At 39.0% G+C, this 27,752-nt stretch overlaps 1 protein-coding gene across 1 annotated transcript; it reads left to right on the top strand.

Annotated features, from left to right (window-relative positions):
* The first annotated feature begins 1,984 nt into the window (after positions 1-1,984).
* Positions 1,985-27,752, top strand: LOC113107446 (rho-related BTB domain-containing protein 2). The gene is made up of 10 exons (XM_026269955.1): positions 1,985-2,297; positions 15,843-16,044; positions 16,235-16,338; positions 16,656-16,841; positions 18,478-19,430; positions 22,910-23,028; positions 24,058-24,208; positions 25,227-25,315; positions 25,461-25,566; positions 26,520-27,752. The coding sequence occupies exons 1-10, from the start codon at positions 2,236-2,238 to the stop codon at positions 26,726-26,728; spliced, it is 2,181 nt and encodes a 726-aa protein (XP_026125740.1). The 5' UTR covers positions 1,985-2,235; the 3' UTR covers positions 26,729-27,752.

The following is a 27,752-nucleotide window of genomic DNA, read 5'->3' as shown; positions in this document are numbered from 1 at the left end:
AGACACTTGGCCCCACCAGGCATACGCGGCCACCTAACTGGATGACATCATGATCCACTTCGAGGCATGGGAAGAACATCTGGATCATCCTCAGAGGGTGCTCTCGGAGCTCCGGCGGGCTGGACTTACCGCCAACCCCCGAAAATGGCACTCACGTTCTTGCCTGTACACCACGCCCCGGACTTTAGCTGCCCCATCCTGCTGCAGACGGATGCCTCCGACACAGGACTGGGAGCGGTCCTCTCCAAAATTCAAGAAGGTCAGGAGCTTCCGATCATTTACATCAGCAGGAAGCTGTCTCCAGCCGAGAGGAAGTACGCCGCCGTGGAAAGGGAAGCCCTGGCCATCAGGTGGGCAGTCTTGGAGCTCTGATACTACCTCCTGGGCCGCAAGTTCACCCTGGTAACCGACCACACGCCCCTACAGTGGATGGCCCGCACCAAGGACACCAACGCCAGGGTGATTCGCTGGTTACTAGTGCTCCAGGACTTCCACTTTGAAGTTCGCTATCGAGCTGGGGCCGCCAACGCGAATGCCGATGGCCTCTCCCGGATCTGGACAGTTTACGCAGGTCTATCAGGGGTCATTCCCCACCCTCCCCTAACTTCACCCCTACTCTCTACATGTGTTCACAGGACCAGAACAACGCTTAGGGGGTGGGGGGGGGGTTACGAGCATTCCCGGAGGAATCAGCGTCGCCCTGCACAACCTCGTCACCGGCTGATCTGTCACAGCTGCTCCCCATCAGCCTGCACACTCTTAAGCAGCACACGTTGCACTCAAACGACGCTGGTCTAATCCCTCTCTCATTTCTTCGCAGAAAGCAGCGAGTGACCGACAGCCCACCCACTTTTGAGCATGTCATGACATCCACTTTTACCTTGATTGGCACCGAAGAACATGGAAAGCACACGGGAAGCACCAGCCACCAGAAAGCAGATCAGCACACTTCACCAGGCACCCTACACTTTTCAATAAATCCACCCTCCAGGGCATTTAATTCACGCACCTCTTGTCAAGTGATTCTTTACCCAGTGACAATAAACATAGAATGCCTTGAGTGTGTGTAAAACATGGGCTAGTTTTCATTTTTGGGTGAACAAAACCTTTAATCAGAAGTTAAATTAAGTTTTAAGGGTAAGATCCAAGACAAGCATTGTATAAAGTTATATTTTCTGAATTATACAATAAGACAAGTGAATTACTTGCAAAATATATCTGTTTTTGCTCAGTTTAGCAAATTGTTCCAAATAAAACCACAGCAAACCCACTGAATGGATTATTGACAGACTCATGATATGTTGCCACATACTGGCAGTTTTAGTTTCATATTTAATTTTCTCCCATCATTTCAAATGTTTTATTTACAAAATGTGTCACATCTGCATTGCACAGCTGTATTTTGTTGATTCTGCTTTCAGCGATTTGTAAGAGCCTATGCACTGCACTTGTTAAGTCATGAAATGTATTCAACACCGTATCTAAGTCTAAGTCCAAACATCTTATGTTTTTTTTTTTAATGAAACCATTTATTTAGCACTATTTATTTATAGCGCAAACAATTCACATTGACTTGAGCAAACTAAAATTTAGATTTAACCTCGAATAACTCTTTAAATCAGGATTGTTTGTCATGTTATAAATATCAACAAACAGACAGCCCATGTTTTAACGTTTTTAGAAGTCTGGTGGTGAGGTTTGTCAACGAAACAACCACCATAATTATATTTTGTTATGTAGTGTCATATATTTTGTGCCTAAATTCTCCATGTTTTCCATGTATCAAATCTAGATTATTTAATCAGGTGGTGTTTACTTTTAAGCCCAGATTAGGCCCTTAGACTTAAAAAGTCTTAAAAATCAGAGGAAACACAAATATTACCTCATTACCCGATTGAATCAAGTGAAGAGGGAGTCAGTGTGTGTGTGTGTGTGTGTGTGTGTGTGTGTGTGTGTGTTTGTGAATGGGACGTGCTGCTGTGTCTGTACGTGTGCAGTGAATGGGCAGAGCTGTGTTGCTGTGCCTGTGTTGTAGAGTTCGTACGGTAACTGAGGAGCATCAAAAGCAGTCAGTCTGTCCGGCCTATAAGTCAACGATTCAACCGATGGCGTTTGAGAAACGAAGAACAATTCCTCTCGTAAGCGGTTTGACCGGCGGCAGCGATACCAAGCCGCTATTTCTTGATCCGAAAATGAAGTTTAGCTCCAGCTTTCATCAGTCTCCAGCCACAGCCGATGCATTTCTTCTGTCGCTTCCCCATATCGGCCGAGCCGATGCAGCACTTCCCTGTGATGCGGTAAGAGCAGCCGCAGCATCTGTGTGTGTCTCTCTCTATTTACTTACTGCTTTATGAAGACCTTAAGTGTTATTTATTAAGACGACACTAAAAGTATAATTTCCCAAGAGGCATCCGCGCTTACATAATAGCATGCAGTAAGGCAGGGGCGGTGAATGAACACACTTTATTTCATTCAGAAAATGCGGCTGCACCACGGTTAAGATCCAATGGATGCTGCTGCATGTTTCCGTCCTGTGAGAGTTATCAGAAATACATCTCGTTTTACATGGCGGATAAGCTACTGCTGTAGTGTTTCCTGTAACTGCAAACGGGATAGACAGTATCATTCGAGTGTCCATAAATAAATAAATAATAATGATAATTTTTGTCAGTGGTTTTAGTTAATTTGTCCATTATACATATTCTGAATTCTGTAAAATACATTTTAAATGTTAAAAAATAGGCCACTTTATTTGAATCAATTTAAATATTTCATTTTATTTTTTATATAACCTATTGCATTATTAGTACATCTACCTATTTTATTTGTAATAATTTTTAAAGATATTTTAATAAAATCTAATAATTATAGCCTAAATAATAAATTCTAAAATAAAAATGAGTAAATAAATAAATGATTTAATTGACCACCCTTTGGAAGTTTGACCTTACTTTCTTTACTAGCAAATATCGTAAATCATTAGGTAACAGTCTTGTAGCTATATGTCTCTTGAAAGGCATAACGCTTCAGATTGTGCTCTAGATTTGAGTGGGATGGATAATTTTCCTCAGTCATCGGACAGTTTAAGAAGAGGCTCCTAAATTTTATGCTTTTACCCATTTAAGATTAGAATAGTAGAACAACTATGGGATTAGAATGCCATAAACAACACTGCATTAATATCCAAAGCTTGTGGAACAGTAGTAGAGAAGTAAATTAAGTTTCCTTGGAAACCAAAGACTGTGCTGCTATTCAAGCCACCTCCATTTTCAAGAAACAAGGTAATAAAATACAACAGTACATAACTTAATATTATTCGTATTCAATTTAATACTTCTTAATGTATGCTTTTTCTGAGCTACATAATCTTAAACTGAGAATGCTTATGCCTGCACTATTATGGAGGCTACAGGGATTGCGATGCTGGTCTATTTTTAGAATTGAAGGTAAAGTTTATAATGCATTTTTGATAATGCGCTCGTGATTTGATCATTTGTTCTGTCATGTGAGAGTGTATCAACTTCATCAGTTAAGACTAAGTGATGGAACCTTTTTATAATGCATCCATATTGATTAAATATGTCATACACCTATAAGTTTATGACCATTAGGTATCTGACTATGTGTGGGACTTAAGCATCAAAACAAAGGTTACTGCATTATTTTTTTCTCCATACATTAGAATATGTTTAGTTGCATTCTTTCTGAGCATAAATAATGACTATCATGCATTTTAACCATGATTATTACAGCCTCTAATATAATTCAGCTAAATAATACTTCATATACCAAAAAATAATTAAATAAAATAAAATAAATCTTGTCAGGCATATTTAAAACCAGAATCATCCAATATCATTATACTCTCTGTAAAGATCACAGTGCAGCCTCCAAAATCTTATTAATTGGCCTTTTAAATCTTTACCAATCTGTGCAAATATCACTCAAACCAGGTTTTACACATTTGTCACCTAGAAGTTTTTAATCATTCAAATAAAATGTTGTCACTTTTCTTTAAATCACTTTTTCTTTTTTTAATAAGTTCAGGTCAGAGAAGCCTAAATGTGTTTTTAATTTTTACATAAATATATCTTTTATGATGAATGTTGATGGAACATTATTTCACATATTGGCATATATATAAACATGAAATGGTTTGGAAAAACGTGAAGATGACTAAATTACAATTTTTTTATTTTTTGAAGGACTACATTTTCTGCTTAGAGCTGAGTTGTGTAATGAGTGATGCACTATACACGTCATGCAGTATTTATTCAACCATCTAGCGTATGAATTATATAGTGTTATTTTGTCATCCAGTGTCAGAGTCTGATAGCCCCACCCCTCCACAATTTCTATTGCACTTTTTCTTTTCTGAATTTTTGAACACACTATTGTTACTATTTATGCTAAAAATGGCACAGAATAGTGCTTAAGTATATACACACCTTATGCACTACAAGTTTAATGGAACACATCTATTACAGAATGAATTCAGGGCGACAAAAAATAAAAACAAAGGCAACATCTCATCCCAGCTGCACTTTATGATTAGCATCTGTTCCACTGTTTTTTGGATCACCCAGCTGGTAACCCCATCAGCTTTTTTTTTTTTTTTTACCTCTTGTGACGTTATAAGCTTTGTGATGGTGATGCTGGTAACAGCTTTGAGCTTAATAAAAAATTGCATCACTCACCATGACAGGAATAATTCACTTAAAACCAATACGTCTGTCATCATTTACTCTCCCCAATGTCATTACAAGCTGTGTATTCTGTGGAAAACAATTATTTTTTTGAAGAATATCCTCTGAAAGTTAACAAGGCCTGTTTTTCCATGGAAGCTACACTGCCTTAAAGGGTTAGTTCACCGAGATAGCAAATTTATGTAATTAATAACTTACCCTCATGTTGTTTCAAACCCGTAAGACCTCCGTTTATCTTTGGAACACAGTATAAGACCAAACTCAATTTATGGAATGTTTTTGAATCATCTGTATGCCTATTTGTGTTGGTGCAAGTGATTAATTAATTTGCATGGAAGTTAAAAATTTAGTACACAACTGAAATTAGATGCCATTGGCATTAATACAGAGACAGTAGGGCTGTAGTGTTGCCATTATAATTGCTTAACATTCTGAATCAGGTCTTTTTGAAACTCCACAATTACAGAGATCACTTTCAAAGGTGTGAATGGAGGAAGTTGATTTGTGAGAACAAATGTGAATTTTCCTATTATGACATGTTATGGGATTGGAATTTTGTTTGTTTCATTCTTAGAAATGTAATTTTGTTTTCCTGTTTTGATAAAGAAAAATTTCAGTTCCCTGTTGATACTTCACTGTTCAAAAGGCGCTATGGGAAAAGCCTTTTTTCAATCAAGCAGTGAAACTTTATGGCCATTGGTTTTGAGAACATCATTCTCACCTCTCTGCACTCGCAGATCGCTTTCTTTTCAGAGAGCAACTCCGCTCTAGGTCCACCATCTGGTCTGGATATGTACTGGATCCGGGTGGCTGCAGTGACCCTCTGATTTGGATACAGACTGGATCTGGTGGCTACGGTGACCCCGGAATAAGAGAGAAACAGCTAATATTAGCGTAGATGCCATTCTTCTAATGATGTAGCAAGTACATTGGGTGTTATTGGAAGTGTCCCCGGTTCCGGTTTACCTAATTAATGCAGCCTAAAATCCTTTAACGGATTTGGATATTAGAATCAAATTTAATGTAATGTGTAAGCCAGGTTAAAGAGATGGGTCTTTAATCTAGATTTAAACTGTAAGAGTGTGTCTGTCTCCCGAACAATATTAGGTAGGTTATTCCAGAGTTTAGGCACCAATTAAGAAGAGGATCTGCCGCCTGCCGTTGATTTTGATATTCTAGGTATTATTAAATTGCCTGGGTTTTGAGAATGCAGGGAACGCGGGGGATTATAATGTAACAAGAGCTCATTCAAGTACTGAGGTGCTAAACCATTCGGGGCTTTATAAGTAATAAGCAAGATTTTAAAATCTATACAATGTTTAATAGGGAGCCAGTGCAGTGTTGACAGGACCGGGCTAATATGTCATACTTCCTGGTTCTAGTAAGAACTCTAGCTACTGCATTTTGGACTACCTGGAGTTTGTTTACCAACCGTGCAGAACAACCACCCAATAAAGCATTACAATAATCTAACCTTGAGGTCATAAATGCATGGATTAACATTTCTGCATTTGATATGAACACAATAAGTACATTGTACTTAAGTTTTTATGTAAGTACATAGTAGTTAAGGCCACCTAATATAAAGTGGGACCGAAATTACTCGTCATCCAGTTTTTTATATCCGACTATGCATTCCGTTAGTTTTTCAAATTGGTATGTTTCGCCGGGCCACGAAGAAATACAGAGCTGAGTATCTTCAGCATAACAGTGAAGTCCCCCAAGGGTAACATGTAAAGTTATGGCCCTAGTACTGAGCCTTGAGGTACTCCATACTGCACTTGTGATCAATATGATACTTCTTCATTAACTACTACGAATTGATGGCGGTCATATAAATATGATTTAAATCATGCTAATGCACTTCCATTATTGCCAACAAAGTGTTCTGGTCTATGCAAAAGAATGTTGTGGTCAATAGTGTCGAACGTAGCACTAAGATCCAATAGCACTAATAGAGAAATGCAACCACAATCAGATGATAGGAGCATTTATAACTCTAAGGAGAGCAGTCTCAGTACTGTGATACGGTCTAAATCCTGACTGGAAATCCTCACAGATACCATTTTTCTCTAAGAAGGAATATAATTGTGAGGATACTACCTTTTCTAGTATCTTGGACAGAAAAGGGAGATTCGAGATTGGTCTATACTTAACTAGTTCTTTGGGGTCAAATTGTTTTTTTGATGAGAGGCTTAATAACAGCCAGTTGAAGGTTTTTGGTACTGTACATATTCTAACGACAATGAGGAATTAATAATAAGGTGGTCTGGCCTCTTTGGACCGGCAGTTGAAGGGTTCGCTTAGTGCTTCACGGAGGCACAGAAGTCATCCCAGGCCATTTGACACTTCCTGCCAAAGTGATTCAGCTCCGCAGCTGCTCCTAGTTGCCCTAAGTCTACACCGACTCAGCAGCCCACTCAGCCTGCACCTGCTGCCCCGCTGCTCAGCCTGCCAAGAATCAGTAGACCCAAGGGCATTCCCACTCAGCCAGATGCTACCCCTTTCCTAAGTGCCAGGGACCCCGACCCAAGATAGCATTGGAACTGGCACCTCAGGAACCTTCCTGATCTGCAGGAAAGGAAGAGGAGGGGGCCAAGTCTTGCTAAGCCTCTTATCACCCCGTTCAACACCCGGTGCAGAGGGATATATGTTTGTTGCAAATTTTGGGCCTGTAAAAGTGCCCTAGCAACTGCCCTATGTAATAGTGGGAAAATTATTCAAAAAGAGAGGAAGTTTCCTCTTATATTTCTCACTAATACCCTGTCCCCGTGCAGCCAGTCATTCAAATAAATCAAAGCCCTTGCCACTAGGGCTGTTTTGGCTTTTATGAACAACCTGAGCACAATGAAATATGTAGGGGGGTAGGTATGGGCAAATGAAGCCTCGTGAAGCACCGAGGCTTTCCTCTGACAGTTTCGGGAAAAGATTCAAAGATTTGAGTGTCTCAAAAACAGTGCCATCTAGTGGTACATAACAAAATTTATCAGCCAAATGCCTGTGAAAGATACTCTGTAGAATGAGGTATCTACCACATATTCCACGGATTGATTCAAGTTATGTGCACAAATAAAAGCCTAACAGTGTGTGTTTGTGTTTGTTGAATTTCTGTCTCTGGTAAATTCATTTACCCATTACACTGTGCAATTTAATATCTGTACGAATTCCGTTACTTCCTTGTCCCCGAAAAGGATGGTGGTCTCCGGCCCATCTTTTATCTCAGACACCTGAATCACACCCTCATGAAAAGGTTGTTCAGGTTGACTATGCTGAAGCAGATCCTCTCGCAGATTCACATAGGGGACTGGTTCTTTTCTCTAGACCTGAAAGACAGATACTTTAACATTCCGAACACCCCCCGTCACAGACGATTCTTGAAAGTGAAGTGACATTCAGCCAAGTATGGTGACCCATACTGAGAATTTGTGCTCTGCATTTAACCCATCCGAAATGCACACACGCACGCGCACACGCACACGCACACACGCACGTGCGCGCACACACACACACACGCACACGCACACGCACACACACACGCACACGCAGCAGTGGGCAGCCATTTATGCTGGGGAGCAGTTAGGGGTTCGATGCCTTGCTCAAGGGCACCTAAGTCGTGGTTTTGAAGGTGGAGAGAGAGCTGTTCATGCACTCCCCCCACCCACAATTCCGTCCGGCCCGAGACTAGAACTCACAAGTCCTTCGATTGGGAGTCCAACCCTCTAACCATTAGGCCATGACTTCCCATGAGATAAGCCTTTGAGGAAATGGCTTATCAGTAGGGATGGGAACCGAAAATTTTGTTTTGTTCTTTGAATTATGGCATTTAAAATAAAACTGTCTCAAATATAACAGTGCCGTGTGTGGCTGTGCTGTGCAGTCAGAGAACCACTTCCAAAACATTTTTATATGAGTATTATGACCAGTACTTAATTTGATCATGCTGTCTGTTGTCAAATTGTCAATTAGATTTACAGTGCATTAGATTGTTATAATGCATGTGTGTGTGCATATTAGGACAGAGCCAGTGTGGGTTTGGCTAAATTAATTTGGAGGTTATTACTCACGTCTCATTCGGCACAAAACCAAATGTCTCCATATTCGCAATATATATGAATGTTAAACTTTTATTTATAATGTAAACTACTAGGCTTGTACTTTACATGCATTCGCATAGACCAAGTATAGGTCGGTCCTGGAGCTAAGCAAGGTCTTCAGGATTACTAAGGCTACAGACAAGTGAGTTTTTTTTTTTTCAGGGTTGGAGAAACCCTGACTTTCCAGGGCTGACATTGCTTACCCCTGGCATAAACTGTCACCCCATCCCGTATACAGGATGCCTACATTTACTTCACTATATTACAATTAAATCTAATCTAATCTTGACAAACTATATATCGTTGGAAAGGTCTAAGACACCCAAATATATATTTTACCAATGTTCTTTGTAAAAAATTATGTAGGAAAAGTAATAGATTACTTTATGACAAGAGTGCACCCTCAAAAATCTAAATTATAACAGGAGTTTATGGGGGAAGTTGTGGCCTAGTGGTTAGAGAGTTTGACTCCTAACCCTATGGTTGTGGGTTTGAATCTCGGGCTGGCAATATCATGACTTAGGTGCCCTTGAGCAAGGCACCGAACCCCCATTATTTGTGTAGGCCTATTATTTTTGTAGGCTATGCATTTTCCTTAAAGCAACCCATTTTTTAATGAATTAAGAATTTGTTCGATGTGTTAATTTGTTCCCTCAATTCAGTTAAATCTTGGGTTAAGGAAAAAAATTAATGAAACATGAACAGTTGCCACAAATTAATAAGTCGTAGGAACGAATTAACAAGTTGTAGGAATGAATAGCCTTTCTGGCCTGTGTCCTGCAGCCCTTCAAAGCACACAATATGAAACAATTATCTGGGGAAATGACTTAATTACAACATTTCTGTTGCTTTCCATGTTGAAGAACTTTGTGTTGTTTCTATTTTAATGTACTTTTAAAGTTTAAAACACATTAAAAGCTTAATTTGTACATTATGACAGATGTTTATATATGTTTATATACTGTTTTGTGCATGAGCCGCACACAGCCCAAAATGAAATAGGTTAATCGACTATTATTGCTTTAATCGATTGCATCTCTTATCGACAATTAATCTATCATCGATTAATTGTTGACATCTCTAGTCGAGCCTGTCAGTTCCTTTTGCTGAGAACCAACCTTGGTTGTCAGAGCTAACTCTGCTGCTTGTAGCAGCCCCCTGGTCCATTACACTGAGACAAGATCTCCTCTCTCAAGCGAACTGGAGTTTGGCTGCTCGACGGGAGCCCCCAAGCCTCCCAGAGTGTGTGTTAAACTCGATTTCAGAAGCCTGTCTATGAGACACTTCTACCCCATGAAGTGGTCTGTTTTCTCCGCTTGGTGCCTAAACCATGGTGAAGGGACCCGTTTCCCTGACTAATCAGTGATTTTGTACTTCCTGCAAGAGCTACTGGATAAGGGACACTCCCCATCCATGCTCAAAGTATACGTAGCTGCTATATCGGCCTTCTGGGCCCCTATAGCAGGCCAATCGGTGGGCAGGAACAACTCGGTTGTCTGATTCGTGAAGGGGGCCAGGAGGCTGAGTACGCCTTGCCCACTTACTGTTTTCACTTTGCCCTGCCTGCCTGGTATTTGGGCCAAATGACTCCAAGGTTGTCCTGAAAACAAGGTATGGTTATGCACCCAAGGCGCTCTCCACTCCATTTAGAGTGCAGGTCAGTGTGCTCTCTGCACTTTCTTAAAAGCCAAGCCTCGTAGCCTCGCCTCGGTGTGTCCATTTCAGAGACCTGTGCTCTGGCCGGCTAGGTTTTATAACCTGGACATCCCGGCCTCGCAGGCCAGAGTCTTTTCTGCTTAAGTGGGCACACACTTGCACTATGCGAAACAGTTCTGACAGTGTCCTTGACCGTAACACGCTCAAGATCTTTAGGTTGGTTTGCTTGTATACTTTTGGCCCAGGGAGTGGCAATATTGTAAGAGTCCTCTGGAACGATTACTTAGAATATTGTTATACTTCCCCATAGGCATTGGATGCTTAAGGTGGTTATATTATGCAGTCATTCCTCTACCGGCTTTGGTTGCTTCCGGCTTTGCTACCGTTCAGATGTTCTAGCTTACTGCTCTGCGCTTTGCTTCTTATTTCTGTACTTTTCTAAGAATTTTCTAAGATTTTTACTTCAGCAGATCAGCACAGTGCTCAAACAACAGATTTTTGGCACAAACGCTAAAACTAAAAACATTGGGACTGGAATAATACTACAAAAAGAAGACTTTGTCTCCCAATGCTAACAGCTTACATTCCTGTAACGGGATAACAACTGCCTACATTCAAACAGAAGAGAGAGAAAATTCCTCCTGTTGGATCTTCTTCTTGCATGAAATGCTGCAAAATTCTACAAAGGATTGTGATTCTTGAAACAAAGTTACTTCTGGACTTCCAAAACAGACGGAACACTCAGCAGACCGTCGTCATTGACCCCCTCAGCATACAGCCGGTGAGTCTCAACAGTTTATACCAAGTGTAGAGGAACAAGCCAAAACTGATCGCCACACTAATCGATGGCACAAACAGGGAGCGAGACCCAAAGGAACACGAGATATCAGATTGTCACGAGTTTCTCGTATTGCTGCCATTGCTTCCTCTACCCCAGATTCGACTATGACAAGGCTTGTAAATACTGGTATTCTACCACCCCCTATACATCTTGAGAACATATTTGAAGCATTAATAAATGTGGTTGAGGAATCCCCAAATGTATTTAAACATGGATCTGATCAGCCAGCAGCTAACACCGCTACTAACAGGCGCTCAAGGTCAAGCAGACAGCGGCATTCAGCTCAGAGCACAGCCGAGCCCAGGACTCTGATAGTGGGTGACTCTGTTATCAGAAACATCCGTAGCAGGACTACAACAACATGCTGCCTTCCTCAAGCAACGGTCTCTGATGGCTACAAAGATCTTATAATACAAAAGAAGTCAATTTCATCGACAACTTCAATCTTTTCTGGGGCCATAGACAATTGTTTAAAACGGATGGCCTCCACCCAAACAAACTTGGTGCAAGAGTGTTTAAGGACAATATCTACTTCTCCCTTCATCATCGTTCAGCAGAGTGTGTCAAGCCATTCAGCACACACACACCGGGTCCGAGTCATCATGTGGTTGACATATCCCACAAGGACACTGATAACACCATGCAGCCAAAACAATCACTTCTGATAGACACTATCCCTGCTGAGCCCTGCCCACAGAGCTCCTCACAGACTGACTTTGATGTATATAGGTCCCCGCTATAATAGCAGCAATATTCACAATTGCTTACAGACCAAGCGGGAACCCATTGTGCCTGTAGCTTTCTCTATTTCAGTTTTATCACGTGATAGAAAGTCTAAGGCCTTCTCAAACCGAAGGGCAAACTCATTTAATATGTGGGCTATTATGCATCAAACTAAGATTGATATAAAGACACCAAGCACTGCCATCAAGTTAGCACTTTTAAACATTCGCTCACTAAAAAATAAATAATTTCTAATCAATGACTTTATAACCACAAACAATCTGGATTTTATGTTTCTAAATGAAACATGGCTAAAAAACAGCTGCAGTGCAACAATCCTAAATGAAGCAGCCCCTCCTAACTTCACTTACATGAGTGTTTGCAGGACTGTTAGGAGAGGTGGGGGTGTTGCTGCTCTATGTAAAGATGTCTATCAATGCAAGCAAGTGTCATTTGGTCAGTACTTTCGAATATCTAGGGATTGTGCTGAAAGGTGCCCCACACATTCTGTTTATTATTATTTACAGGCCTCCAAAATACTCTCCAGCCTTTGTCGAAGAGGTCACAGAAATGTTATCAATAATTTCCTCAGAGTTTGACTGTTTTGCAATTGCAGGAGATTTTAATATTCACATAGATAATGCAGAAAACAAAACTACAAAAGAAATGATAACGGTTCTAAACACTTTTGACCTGATTCAGCATGTGCATGGACCCACACACAAAGGTGGACACACTCTGGATCTAATCATCAGTAGGGGTCTAAACATTTCATCCATTGTTACTAAGGACATAGCACTATCTGATCACTTCTGTATTTTCTTTGATATATTGATCTCTGCTACCACTGAATCTAGATCTGTGTCAGAAGGTGATGCATAAACGAGAACACAAATGTACTATTTATGGAGGCTATATCTTTAACACCAAGCATTTCTGCAGACTCTGTTGATATTCTCCTTAATTCCTTCAACTCAAAAGTTAAGAATGTTATTGATGATATTGCACCAATAATAGTCAGTAAGAAAACAAACAGACAGAAATCAGTTTGGAGAAGATCAACAGCAGTTCAGACTATGAAAAGACAATGCAGAAAAGCCAAATGAATGTGGAGGAAGACGAAACTTGAAATTCACTATAACATCTATAAAGAGAGCTTTCATGCTTTTAATGTGAAACTAGCCACAGCTAGACAGAATTTCTTCTCAAACCTTATAAACCGTAACTTAAATAACACTCGTACTCTTTTTGCCACTGTTGAGAGACTGACAAACCCCCCAAGTCAGATTCCAAGTGAAATGCTCTCAGACAGCAAATGCAATGAGTTTGCTTCTTTCTTTTCTGAGAAGATCATAAATATCAGGAAGGCAATTAGCACATCCTCAAGTAATGCAGAGGTCAGACAGATTCGGCCAAAATATCAAAATGATACTATGTCTATTTTTGAAACAATTGATAGCAAAATTCTGGAAGACATAGTGCAGCAACTAAAATCATCAACCTGTTGTCTTGACACACTTCCCACATCTTTTTTCAAAAGTGTGCTTGACTGCTTAAAAGCAGATCTTTTAGAAGTGGTGAATGCCTCACTTCTTTCTGGGACATTTCCAAACTTCCTAAATACTGCAGTTGTTAAGCCCCTCCTGAAAAAGACCAATCTTGATAACACAATTTTGAGCAATTTTAGACCAATATCTAATCTTCCTTTTATAGGCAAAATTATAGAAAAGGTAGTTTTTAATCAGCTGAACAAATACTTAAACTCAAATGGATATCTGGACAATTTTCAATCTGGTTTCCGACTGCATCACAGCACAGAGACAGCACTCATTAAGGTAATAAATGATATTCGCTTAAATTGTGACTCTGGCAAAATATCTGTGCTGGTATTGCTAGATCTCAGTGCTGCGTTTGACACTGTCGATCATAACATACTACTAGAGAGACTGGAAAACTGGGTCGGGCTTTCTGGGATGGTACTCAAATGGTTCAGATCATACTTAGAAGGGAGAGGCTATTATGTGAGTATAGGAGAGCATAAGTCTAAGTGGACGTCCATGACATGCGGAGTCCCACAAGGCTCAATTCTTGCACAGCTCTTGTTTAGCCTGTATATGCTTCCACTAAGTCAAATAATGAGAAAGAACCAAATTGCCTACCACAGCTATGCTGATGATACCCAGATTTACCTAGCCTTATCTCCAAATGACTACAGCCCCACTGACTCCCTCTGCCAATGCATTGATGAAATTAATAGTTGGATGTGCCAGAACTATCTTCAGTTAAATAAGGAAAAAACTGGAGTCATTGCATTTGGAAACAAAGATGAAGTGTTCTAGGTGAATGCATACCTTGAATCTAGGGGTCAAACAACTAATCTAAAATCAAGTCAGGAATCTTGGTGTGATTCTGGAGACAGACCTTAGTTTCAGTAGTCATGTCAAAGCAGTAACTAAATCAGCATACTATCATTTAAAAAACATTGCAAGAATTATATGTTTTGTTTCCAGCCAAGACTTGGAGAAACTTGTTCATGCCTTTATCACCAGCAAGGTGGACTATTGTAATGGGCTCCTCACTGGCCTTCCCAAGAAGACCATTGGACAGCTGCAGCTCATCCAGAACGCTGCTGCCAGGATTTTGACTAGAACCAGAAAATTTGAGCATATCACACCAGTCCTCAGGTCCTTACACTGGCTTCCAGTTACATTTAGGATTGATTTTAAAGTAATTTTACTCGTACATAAGTCACTAAATGACCTAGGACCGAACTATATTGCAGATATGTTCACTGAATATAAACCTAACAGAACACTCAGATCACTAGGATCAAGTCAGTTAGAAATACCAAGGGTTCACACAAAACAAGGGGAGTCCGCCTTTAGTTACTATGCTGTCCGCAGTTGGAATCAGCTTCCAGAAGAGATCAGATGTGCTAAAACACTAGTCACATTTAAATCTAGACTCAAAACGCATCTTTCTGCATTCTTCATGATTATTTTACTTTCTTTTATGTAAAGCACTTTGAATTACCATTGTGTACGAAATGTGCTATATAAATAAACTTGCCTTGCCTTGCCTTACCATAGCATGGAGTGATTGTATTGGGTTCCCATAGCATCTTTTAAGCAAGTCGCAGTATGAGGGAAATATCAACAGGTTACAAACCAACCTTGGTTCCCTGAGATACGGGAATGAGTACTGCTTTCCTGGTCATTCTTTGTAGCTGCATGACTCAGTTTTCGAATCAGTTAAAGTAACCTTATGATCCTGTAGCGAAACGCCTGCTTATATACTGTAGCACGATGACCCCGCCCATTCTGGCATGCTATGGCGGGCTTTGTCACCATAGGCTCATGCAGCTCTACTGCCGAGACATTGGTTTGTTTTTTAATACACTACATGAACCAATGGCCATGCAGTTTCACTGTGTAATTGAAAAAATGCTTCAGTTCAGGAGAAAATGGCAACCTTTAAGCAAGACGTATTACTTGTTCCCGTATCTCAGGGAACCGAGGTTACATAAGTATCCAAGTATGTTTAATGACTCTAATAATTTCATGTGTAAGTTATTATTGTTAAAAAATGTACTTTTTTAAATGTCATGAAGAAAATAAATATTATCATCTTTTTGAACTAAAAATGCCTAAATTTAATTATTATAATAAGGCCATTGTTTCTGTAAATTGCTTATTTATTTATTTATTCATTCATTCATTCATTCAGATGAATGAATAAACACTTTATTACATTTGTATTGTTTGTGTTTATGTGTGTGTGTGTGTGTGTGTGTGTGTGTGTGTGTGTGTGTGTGTGTGAAAGGCACCATTTTATGGAATCTGACATGGACTATGAGAGGCCAAATGTCGAGACAATCAAATGTGTGGTGGTTGGAGACAATGCAGTTGGAAAGACCCGTCTTATCTGTGCCCGGGCCTGTAACGCAACGCTTACACAGTACCAGCTACTTGCCACCCATGTGCCCACTGTCTGGGCAATAGATCAGTACAGAGTCTGCCAGGAGGTGAGGAATGCATGCCGCTATATTCTTATTCATGAAATAAGTATGTGAAAGAAATAATGATGCAATGTGTGATAGTTGCTACTTTTGATAATTTCCCTGATAAGTAATCTGATAACAGTTTGAAAAATGTGTCATACACAGTTTCTTGGGTAAATCTCCATGCATGTGATAGGTCTGTCTCTCCGGCCAGGTTCTAGAAAGGTCAAGGGATGTGGTGGATGATGTCAGCGTGTCCTTGCGTCTCTGGGACACTTTCGGGGACCATCACAAAGACCGCAGATTTGCGTATGGCAGGTAAACTTGGATTACCACTCTCGTTCACACTAGATTAATTATATTTAAACTAATTTATAAATGATTAGGTAGTTTTAAATCTTCATTTTTAATGTTGTCCTTTTTCCCATATTTTGTCCACTTTTGTGAAGGTTTGTGAAGTTATTTATTTATACTTGTACTAATGAAAAATGGTGATGAGTAAATACTCATAAATTGTCATATTCCATAGAAGCTTACATTGTGCAGAAGTCAAAGGTTACCCTAAAAAGGTTACCAAGCAAACTAATCAGTTTTAACCTGTATAAGTTAATGAGTTGTTTCTGGTTTGCTAACAGGTCTGATGTGGTGGTGTTGTGTTTCTCCATTGCAAACCCAAACTCACTCCACCATGTGAGGACGATGTGGTACCCTGAGATCAAGCATTTCTGTCCCAGAGCTCCTGTTATCCTAGTGGGCTGCCAGCTCGACCTGCGGTATGCTGACCTGGAGGCAGTGAACAGAGCTCGCAGGCCACTGGCCAGGTAAACTAAGACAGCAAATACAACTGTTGGTAGCCATTAATGCTAGAAATGCAACACTTGTATCTTGTAAACCTGAGTTTCGCAACTCTGTTCCTTGAGGTAACCAACGGTACACATTCTGGATGTTTCCCTGATCTGACTCATTCATTCATTGAAAGTCTAAAGGCTTGTTTACAGCTGGTCATTTAATGCATTTTTGCTGATCGGATATCTATCAGATTTGTTTACAATTTTTACAATTTACACTTGGAAAAATAAATGTGTCATTGCAAAACGGTTATAAATCCATTAAATTTAACAGAGTTTCCGTCAAACAAAATCAAAAGATAAGCACTGCATTTCATTAATTATCAGCTCATTTCAAGATCAAAAACCACAATAGGAGAGCATGCGGCATCAGCACTGGAAAGATAAGTTTGTCTTACTACTTTTAATGAAGATGATTGTGTGTTGACCTTTTGCGTCTTTTCCTTTCATTTCCATTCGCTCCAGTTTGTGCGTTGGCTTGCTGAAGAGATGCTCAGCTGCTCAGTAGCATTAGTGCAGTCTGACTAATGTCATACAGCCTATAACACACTCTTACACGTTTATTATTTGAACATTTTGGGAGGAGTAAAATTAACATATGTGGTTTCAACAACCAGATGCATTTACACTTGTCCAGTTTCGTCTAGAATAGAACCCAGACCACCTTCTGAAGTGGTTTGAGCGATCAGATTTAGTGTTTTAGTGATCAGATGTGTTTCGGAGGGCATTTACACCAGGTCCTTTCACGATCGGATAGCTATCCGATCAAAAAAAATGCATGTGGCCAGGTGTAAACAGGCCCTTTGAATCTCCACTAATGATCTAGTAAGTTGATTCAGGTGTGTTTCGATTAGAAAGAGATTGAAAATGTGTAGTGTTGGGGTGACTCAAGGAACGGGTTATGGAAACACTAAAATCTACGGCTGCATTCCACTTCGTTATTCGTTATTGAGTTGCACGAGTGTTAACTACTGGCCAAAATCTTGCAATGGACTGAATTAGAATGTTCTAAACCCTTGATCACTTGGAACCTGCTATGGAGTTTTTTACTTTTTTTGTTATTTTAATGAAACTATCTTGTAATATTTGAAGCTCAACTGCACCTACTGTATTCCAGGGGTGTCTGAATCCTGCTCTTTCATGGAGAGCAACTGAGATGCAGAATTTATGACATTTCGTGTGGCTTGTGAACACCATAGTTTGTCGGTCAATTGAAGACACAGAATTTTGAATATCATAGGCAGTAAAGGTTACATATATGCTTCCTTCAAAAATCAATGAGATGAAGGTATCTCAGTAGACAGGATGTAACACAATCATAGGATTCAGATATGCCTTCTTGCCTTCCTACCTAAAAGATGCGCGGACAGCATTTTCAGCTTTCAGATGCAGCAATTAGATACTTCCAGGCAGGTTTGTAGAAGTTGGTTAAAGCTAAACTGTGCAGGACACTGGGCCTCAAGGAGCAGGATTGGACACCCCTGACCCATGCCCAGTCACTTTCCTTGTGTGCTAAGTCTTTTGGTTTTGAACGTTGGTAATGTGAGTAAATTGGGGAAAGCTAGTTCTAAGTATAATGGTGTTTTTTTTTTGTTTTTGTTTTTTTCAGGCCCATTAAACCCAATGAGATATTGGCGCCAGAGAAAGGTCGTGAGGTGGCTAAAGAAATAGGCGTCCCTTATTATGAGACCAGCATAGTTGCTCAGTTTGGGGTTAAGGATGTTTTCGACAATGCCATCCGTGCAGCCCTCATTTCCCGTCGTCATCTCCAATTCTGGAAGTCGCATTTACGAAATGTTCAAAGGCCACTCCTGCAAGCCCCCTTCCTTCCCCCTAAACCCCCTCCACCCATTATCACTGTTCCCGCACCATCCAGTAATATCGAAGAGCACCCTAGTCGACTGTTGGAGGACACGCTCTGCGCCGACGTCATCTTAGTCCTCCAGGAATGCCAGAGAATCTTCGCCCACCGTATCTACCTTGCCACATCCTCCTCTAAGTTCTATGACCTCTTCTTGACCGAACCTCGGGGTCCTGAAGAGACCGAACGGGAGCGAGAACGTCCCAGAGGGCCACCGCTTTCTGGCCGCGATTTGCTAATGCGCGCAGCTAGTTTTGACGTTTGTGAAAGTAGTGACAATGGAGATAGAGCAAACTTGCGTGCCTGCACCAGTGATGGAACTCTTAAAGGTGATGGATATCGTCGTGGTCGTTTACTCCCAGCCTTGAGTCGTGCTTTCATTAGCATCCAAGAAGAAATGGTGGATGACCCCATCACCTTCAACCCTAGAAAAATGACAGTTGTTCACATGGACCCTTCAATGCAGCCTGGTCCATTCCGATCGGTGTTGCGGTACCTGTATACAGGTAAACTAAATGACCAGGAGAAGGAGCTAATGCAGGTGGCCCACATCGCAGAGCTGCTGGAAGTTTTTGACCTGCGTATGATGGTGGCCAATATTCTGAACGATGAGGCCTTCATGAATCAGGAGATCACCAAGGCCTTTCACGTGAGACGCACCAATAGAGTGAAAGAATGTCTTGCCAAAGGGACCTTCTCTGGTGAGAGGCATGTGAACTGTATGTTTGCTTGGTACTGTAGTTATTAGGGATGGTCATCCAAAAAGCAACTTCAGTAGTTGGTTAATGAGGTGGGCTTTTATATAGTTTGCTTTTATGGCTGCTTTTACATGAAATTAGCTTTTTTGTCTTTGAGAGAACAATTCAAGACTGTTGAACAGATGGAATTGATCTGAAATTGATAAGAAGGTTAGAGGCCATTATTTCAACTAAACAGCTAATAAGGATATCAAAATGAAATGTTGGCTTCAAAATGTTACAGAAAAGATGTCATATGCATTATAAACCTAGTTAGATGGCATGCTTTCACACTATTTTTCTAGATAGTGTTCATCAATTTTCATTTATATGCGGCAAAATCACATATCTTCTACAAAACCTTCTGAAAAATGTGAGTACACATTTAAAGCAATGTCACAGAGATCTCACAAATATTTTTGGCTGATCTTGAGTGATTATTTAACCATGTTTTTAAAATAAGTAATTGAAATGGATAGTTTAAAATGATAATCAAACACTTTGGAAAATAACACTTTAGGAAACTTAACCCTCTAGGGACTGAGGTTGTTTTGGGGCTCTGGAGAAATTTTGTCATGCGCTGACATTTGTGCTTTTTTCAGTTGCTCATTAACATATTAATAGTTACAAAAATATTAATTTAATATCACATATTTTTCCACGACTCATTCAAAGGAGTTCTAAGATAACTACTTTTCTCTGATTGGTCAGACAGCCCAGTCTGTTATGATTGTTCTACCACGTAAATTGCCATAGTTCCGTATTTTGAACAATCAATAAAAAACATGAACATCTATTATTCATCATATTTACAGTTTGCGATTTATTGGAGCCAGCTGGTCCAAATAAACTGGGTACTGAGCCATCTTTCAAAAGCAAGCATTTTGTGAATCCTGTGTTGAACTCCCAGAGATTAGAGAAGCAGACGTCATTTGGGAACACAAATAAAGTCTACAGTGGGATTTTTTTTTTTTTGGAGTCCCACTTGGAGTGGTTTGAGTAGAGTGGGTAGGATTACATTGGATCCATGACCCTGATGGAAATGAGGTTTAGGGGGTTAAATGTAATGGAATTTAGCATGCTTTTTAGCTCACCAGCCTCCAATTCCTGATATGTCCATTTAAATCCCAACCGAAATGGTACAAATAGAACATACCTTACTTGCTGTATATCTGTCAGTTACACTAACTGTGCATACAGTAGCATTACCTTTTGAGAAAAACAGCATATGCTGGTTAGGTATGTTTTGAAGCATGGCTGCTGGCTTGGGCTGGTTTAAAGGGATAGTTCACTTTCAAATATAATTTTGGTATGTTTTAGCTTACCTTAAGGACATCCAAGATGTAGGTGTCTTTGTTTCCACAGTAGTTTCCATTTGAATATTTTTAGGCCAAACTCAGATCAGTTGGACGTGGTTGTGTACAAGAGGTAAAAATGATATAAATAAATACTGTTCGTTTTCTTACACAAAGCGCTCTTTTCATGTCTTAGGTCATCAATGTGTACTTACGATAGGGAATTGTTTAATTTGGACTCCTCTGTACATGCTCTTTGAGGTGGTGACCATAGATTTGAAAGTGAACCATCCCTTTAAGCTGGTTCTTAGCTGGATATGTGCTGGTCCTAAGCAACTAGCTCCTGCTCAGGACCAGATTAGGACCAGCTCATGACCAGCAGTCATGCATCAATACATACCTAACCAGCTGGATTTTTCAACAGGGTTCATTTTGTAGTACTTTTGCCTTTTCCTGTAAATGTGCTGTTTAGAATAATACTGTCAGGTGTATATTAAAAAGCAAACAAACAGCATTTTTGAAAACTGTGGACATTGGGTGTACAGGGCACAATCTAGCAGAAGGTCGCCCAGCATTGTTTGTAACCAAAGCACATTTTTCACAAATGTGAGATGAGCTCAAGCAGAATGTCCCTTCAAGCTATTTTGCCCTCTGCTTCAGCTCAATTATTCACCCCCAGAGAGAAAAACAAGCCCTGCATATTTTGTCAGCTGGATTTCGGTCTTCTGATAGAGAGAACCGGTGCGGATGTATCGTGTTTTTCTGCACTCTCAGGGTTTGGAGGACATCAAGCTGTCTTGCAATTCTTTATTTATCCTTCACTCTGGCACTATGATTGTGCTTTAGTGGAATGTAATGTCGAGCCACTGTCACAAAGTGCCTTTTAAGTTGTCAAGATGATCACTTCATTTCAGCATCAGATTCTCTTTGCATGTTGATTTACAAGAGAGTAGAGTATGTTTATATGATATGAATTTCAACATCAATTCCAGCGAAATTGGGACATTTTGCACAAATGCATTCCCTTTAACTTTTATTTAATTGACAAAAATACAAAGAAAAGATTTCCAAAGTTTTCACTGACCAACATAAAGTTTTTTTTTGTTCATTATTATTATTATAATTTTTATATATTAACACATTTCGATTTTAATGGATGCAACACACTCCAAAACAGTTGAGACAGAGGCATGTTTAACACATCAACCTTCATATCAACAGTTGGGGAAGTCGTGGCCTAGTTTGACTCACACATACTTTATGCAAGTCACCCATGCTGTTTGCTCTGTTGCACCCCCATACCATGACAGATGTTTGCTTTTGCATCTGTCACTGATGAAGGTCTGAATGGTCCCTTTAGTCATTGGTACTGAGAACTCAAAATCCATTTTTCCCGGAAACAAGTTGAAATGTGGACTCATCTGAGTACAGCACACCTTTGCACTGTCTTTTTGACTATCTGAGATGAGCTCTAGCCCAGAGAACCCGACAGCATCACTGCATGGAATTGATGTATATCTTTCTCCTGGAGAAACAGTTTTAAGTTGCATTTCTTGATGCAGCAGCAGACAGTGTTAAGTGACAGTAGTTTTCTGAAGTACTCCTGAGCACGTGTGGCTATATTTAGCACCGCAGCATGACGTTTTCTTATGCAGTGCCATCTGAGGGCCTTGCCCAACATGTACTGTGGTATCTCTGGAGTCCCTGAATCTTGTTTTTTTTTTTTTTTTTTTTTACAAAATTGTGCGTGGTAGTTGGTGAAAGACCTAAATTCTTTGCAATTTTGCATTGCGAAAATGTGATTGTTTTATTTGTTTGACACTGCTCTCATGAAATTTGACAGTGATGAGTCATGATCCAGCTTGACTTAAATATTCTATAACACTTTCACTTTTATTTAGCCTCTGTCCCAACTTTTTTGGAATGTGTTACAGCCATCAAAATCAAAATTTGCTCATATTTACAAAATACATGTTGGTCAGTGAAAACTTAAGAAATCTTTTCTCTGTACTTTTGTAAATTAAATAAAAGATAAGAGAATGAACAAATCATTTGCATATTTACAAAACAACCCAACTTTGGAATTGAGGTTGTATTATTATAATAGTGATTTGAAAGCTACAGAAGTTTGTCTGTTCTATCCTGCAGATGTGGTGTTCAGGTTGGATGATGGCACCATCATGGCCCATAAACCGCTGCTTATCTCGAGCTGTGATTGGATGGCAGCCATGTTTGGTGGACCATTTGTGGAGAGTTGTACAAAAGAGGTACAATGCACTCACAATATTTCTAAACCAGTACCAATGTGAACACTGAGCTTTTAAAGATTATATTTTGTGGTGTATTGTAATGTTCACACTGTGTACAGTTTCATAGTTTGTCTAACATGAACTAATGTAATTTTTGACAGGAACCTGATGAACTTCAGTGATTTTTATGTATTCAAATTGGATAGAATAGGAGGTAAATAACTAAGTAGGTGATTTTAATTGTGTAATATCTGGAGAAAATAGAGATTATAGGACATTAGTGATGACGTTGAACCAGGGTTATAATAATAAACCAAAATTAAAGCAATAATAAACCTTTTATTCTTAGAATTAAATAACATTATTTTTGAGAGATAAAAAGAAAATTCCTCTTAACATCTGGGTTGAGCAATGCTATATCTAGCAATTTGAAATAATAAATAAGCTTACCAAGCATGAAAAATCAATACAAATTAGTATTCCCATCATATATAGTGCGGCCCAAATATCTAAAACCATGATGAAAATTTGAGATTTCAAAATTGACATTTGCATCTGTAAATAAACTAGAACTTTTATGATTACAAATAAATAAATTGTAAAAAAAAAAATAATAAAAAATAAAAAAGGAAAATAATAAAAGAAAATAAATACTCTATATTTTAGATTTTGCACAATTTCAAGGCCACCAATCAAATAAGTAGTTTTGTGACATGATTGTCAGATATTCTTTCATCCACTGAAGCTCAAGATGTTCTTTAGAAAAAAAAAAAAAAAACATTAGGTTTTATATTTAACTTGTGGATGTCATGCTGCTTGATTTCTGCTGTCATGTTAGTAGGACAAAACAAATACTTAGACATAAAAAAAAAAACACGTGGAGTGCGTATGCAATACTTTTGGACCTCACTGTATGTCAGAATGTTAACATAAGCTTAAAGTTGTTCTCTACTAATGAAGATGGCATACTGTAATCATACTGTTCTTTAACACTGAGTATTTATTCCCTTGAAAAAGTCTCTTTGAGTTGTTGCTGTGTTTTATCAGGTGCTGTTTCCAAACACTGCGCGGAGCTGCATGCGTGCTGTGCTGGAGTATCTCTATACCGGCTGCTTCTGCTCTCGACCAGATCTGGATGCCATGGAGCTCATTGTTCTTGCAAACCGTCTCTGTCTGCCTCACCTGGTAGCGCTGACAGGTACACAAACGAACCTGAGAAAACCAAATCCTGTGTAAATTTAGACCTTTAACTAGAGTTGAGGACCAAGACAATGACTGAAAATAACACTGTGTCCTTTTGCACTGAAATACAATGCAAGTCACAGTGATTTTTACCATGCTTAAGGGGTGTTTTTTGCATGACGTGAAGCTAATTTATTATATATATTTATAATCCATTCAGTGCAAGTCGCTCTGGATAAATGTATAATTCAAAAATTCAAAAACAGTTTAATGAATGAATAATAAATCTAGATATATAAGAGTTTATGGTAACATTTTATAATAAGGTCCCATTAACAATATTAATATTTACAATAAATTTTACGGACAATGAGCAACTTATTTGTTACAGTATTTATTAATATTTGTAAATTTAATAATCAAAATCTGCAGGCACTGATTGAATCCTTTAAAACTCATATGTGATATTCTGTACAGTATAACATAGTGCTCTGTATAACACATGGAAACCTTTTTTCCATGTGAAAATAAATTGTTAACGCCTTTTAAGGGCTTGAATATGCAAATGAATCCCCGCCTCCACTCAGTCACATGTAAAAGTGAAAGCAAAAGCTAAACACGACACAATACAACATAATCTGCATATATCCCTACCGAAAACATGGATATGGAAGCAGTTTTGTTTGTTTGAAAGCATGTGATTCTAATAAATAACCTTACAAGACAAAATTGGATAAACCCCATAATAACACCCCTTAGAAAAATCTGGTGGATAAGTCTTCCAGGTTTAAACTGCGTTTTTTAGTTTTTTGGTTTACTGCAAACAGAAAGTACTCAGCCATGGTGTTGACTAATGAATTTGCACATGGTTTGTTAAACGTTAAAACACCAGACAGACATGCAAACAGTGCTAAACACTTGATTTTCACCACTTAGGTCTTTGTCTAATGTCAGTCATTAATTAACAAAGAATACAAACTGAAAATAATGGTGACATATTCTGTTGTTTTATAAGTGCTGTGTTTCTGTCCTAGAGCTGTACACTGTGAAGGTACTGACAGAAGCTGCTATGATGGGAGCAGATATAGATGGAGATGTTCTGCTCTATCTGGACATGGCCCAGGTAAGCGTACCACTGACAGACAGACTGAGAGAGTCTCTGTTTTAGGAGTGGTTAGGAACCAAATAGACTAGTTGTTCAGAGGTCTTGGAGGGGACATGTCTGATTTTCTCCATAGTGTTTTCTTCCGTGTGCTTGTTTCCATCAGTTCCACTGTGCTCATCAGCTGACCAGCTGGTGCCTCCATCACATCTGCACCAACTACAACAGAGTCTGTCGCAAATTCCCTCGTGACATGAAGGCCAAATCTACAGGTAATTCAACAGCCCCGCAGATCAGTAGAAATGCCAGTTTTTCAATTATTATTTTAACTTCAAAATTCATATTGAGACATGACAGTCGTGCTCGTTTATTCAGTTGTTTTCATCAGCCAACTTTTTCTGCTACAGACTTTTTTAATGAGATCAAACTCTTAATCTAAATAAGCTGCATTAGTCTTTGAAACTGCTAAAAAATCATCATGTTTATTGTATTATTCATCTATTCTATCTACTTGTTTTATTTGGATTTATCATAAAAAATGGACCCTCTAACACTATCACTCTAACACTATTCTTTTTCTATTGTATCTACTTATTTTCTTTTTAATTGTTATAAAAAAATAATAATAATTTGACCTGATAGCTTAAATTTTTTATTATTTGATGCTGTCTATGAAATTATTAAATCTAAATGTACATTTTATACTGTATATATGTTCTTTAATATTAAAACTACGTAAATGGACCTGGAGCAACATGATAATGAGTAAATAAGCGTTTTTTATTAACTCTTCATTTAATTCAAGATATATTCTCTGAATACATTCTTAATATTGAACACAATTTCTATATTTAATCATTTAATTCATCCTATATACACAACCCTTTAAAAGTTCTAGGTCAGTAAGATTTCTTTAAAAAATAATAATTTTAGTAAAAAGGGATCAAAAGTGAATAAATAATATATATGTGTTTTATGTTTGAATACAATCAAATTAAAATAAGAAGAGTAATTTTAATTTGTAATAATATTGCACAGTGTTTTTATTGCATTTTCGATCAAACAAAGCATACTGACTGATAGAAAGCAAAGCAAAAAATATGCATACTGAGATTAATTGAATTTTTCTCTCCCAGTCTGACAGGCGTCTCTAACCAAACAGTTATCTGAGTACTGAAGTTAGTTTTGCATTTAGCTGTTATCACGGTCTCATTCTGTCTTGCAGAAAACCTGGAGCACTTTGAGAAACATCGCTGGCCTCCAGTGTGGTATCTAAAGGAAGAAGATCACTACCAGCGGGCGCGCAAAGAGCGTGAGAAGGAAGATTACCTGTACCAAAAGCGCCAGTGTAAACGCAAGTGGCTCTTCTGGAATATACCGTCTTCACCGTCCTCCAATTCTCCGTCTTCTCCTGGTTCTTCCGCAGTCATCTGATCGGCTCTCAGGGTGCATGACCCACCTATCAGCCCTAAATGTGGGATATAAACACACAACAAGGAATGATAGCCTTTTTCAACTCTATAAAGATGACCTGTTCACATTTTCAGTTGAGCAAAATGCCCAGGCCCTGCTTTTAGCTGCTGAAGAACAAGCAAAAATGAAACGGGATGGAAAACGCAAGTTTAAGCAACATGAGGCTTTGACTAAAAGCACATTGCTGAGTCTTTCTACCGGTTGGATTTTTCATCGAATCCGCTTTGACATCCTACTGTGACATCATATCCTGCAGTATTAGAGTGCTGCTCAATTTGCTGTTAAAAGACAATCTTCGCTCAGCATTGATTCCCCAAACATAACCGTATCTTAATCTGTATAGGAACATACATGGCAGGACTGCACACATTCATAACGTGAAATGCTATCAAGTGCTTTTCAGCTCTGAAATACTGAGAACACAGCAACATTTTAGAGCAACCAGCAAACATAATCTACAATCAAACCACTTCAACAGACCGATGTTCTCAAGATTCAAATGGTGTCCACTGTTCAATATCTAAAGGTATTATTCATTTGACATTTATAGGTTCGTGGAGGGCCACAAGCGCACATGACTCCAAAGAACTGCATCAGTCCATAGCCATGTTGTGGGTTCAGTGTGAGTTAAACTCCATTGGCAGCATCAGGCATAACGTTGATTACAGAGAATCAGAAGATGCCATTTACAATGGAAAAACATCGCCAGGAAAGAGACACTCAAAATGCATACCGTACAGACAAAGTACAAGACTTAAAGTTGCAGTGAAGTAGTGACTTTTCTTCTGAATTAAGACACAACTCTTAGTGAAATAGATTATAGGAAAAAAGAGAAAAATGTAGGGCAGGGACTTGGTTCTATTGGCTGGATGGAGGCAGATATTCATGATACTGCAATAAGATAGATAGATAGATAGATAGATAGATAGATAGATAGATAGATAGATAGATAGATAGATAGATAGATAGATAGATAGATAGATAG

This window comes from Carassius auratus, chromosome 8 (assembly GCF_003368295.1).
Source record: "Carassius auratus strain Wakin chromosome 8, ASM336829v1, whole genome shotgun sequence".
NCBI classification, from domain to species: domain Eukaryota; kingdom Metazoa; phylum Chordata; class Actinopteri; order Cypriniformes; family Cyprinidae; genus Carassius; species Carassius auratus.
Note: the sequence above shows the minus strand (reverse complement) of the source record. Positions and strands in the feature narration are given on the sequence as shown.

What these genes read in the sequence shown, in the direction of transcription:
- LOC113107446 (XM_026269955.1), top strand. Translation starts at nt 2,236, where the DNA reads ATGCATTTCTTCTGTCGCTTCCCCATATCGGCCGAGCCGATGCAGCAC. An exon ending in AGTACAGAGTCTGCCAGGAG is followed by an intron (nt 16,045 to 16,234) that starts GTGAGGAATGCA and finishes CTCTCCGGCCAG; the next exon opens with GTTCTAGAAAGGTCAAGGGA. An exon ending in CATGAAGGCCAAATCTACAG is followed by an intron (nt 25,567 to 26,519) that starts GTAATTCAACAG and finishes TCTGTCTTGCAG; the next exon opens with AAAACCTGGAGCACTTTGAG.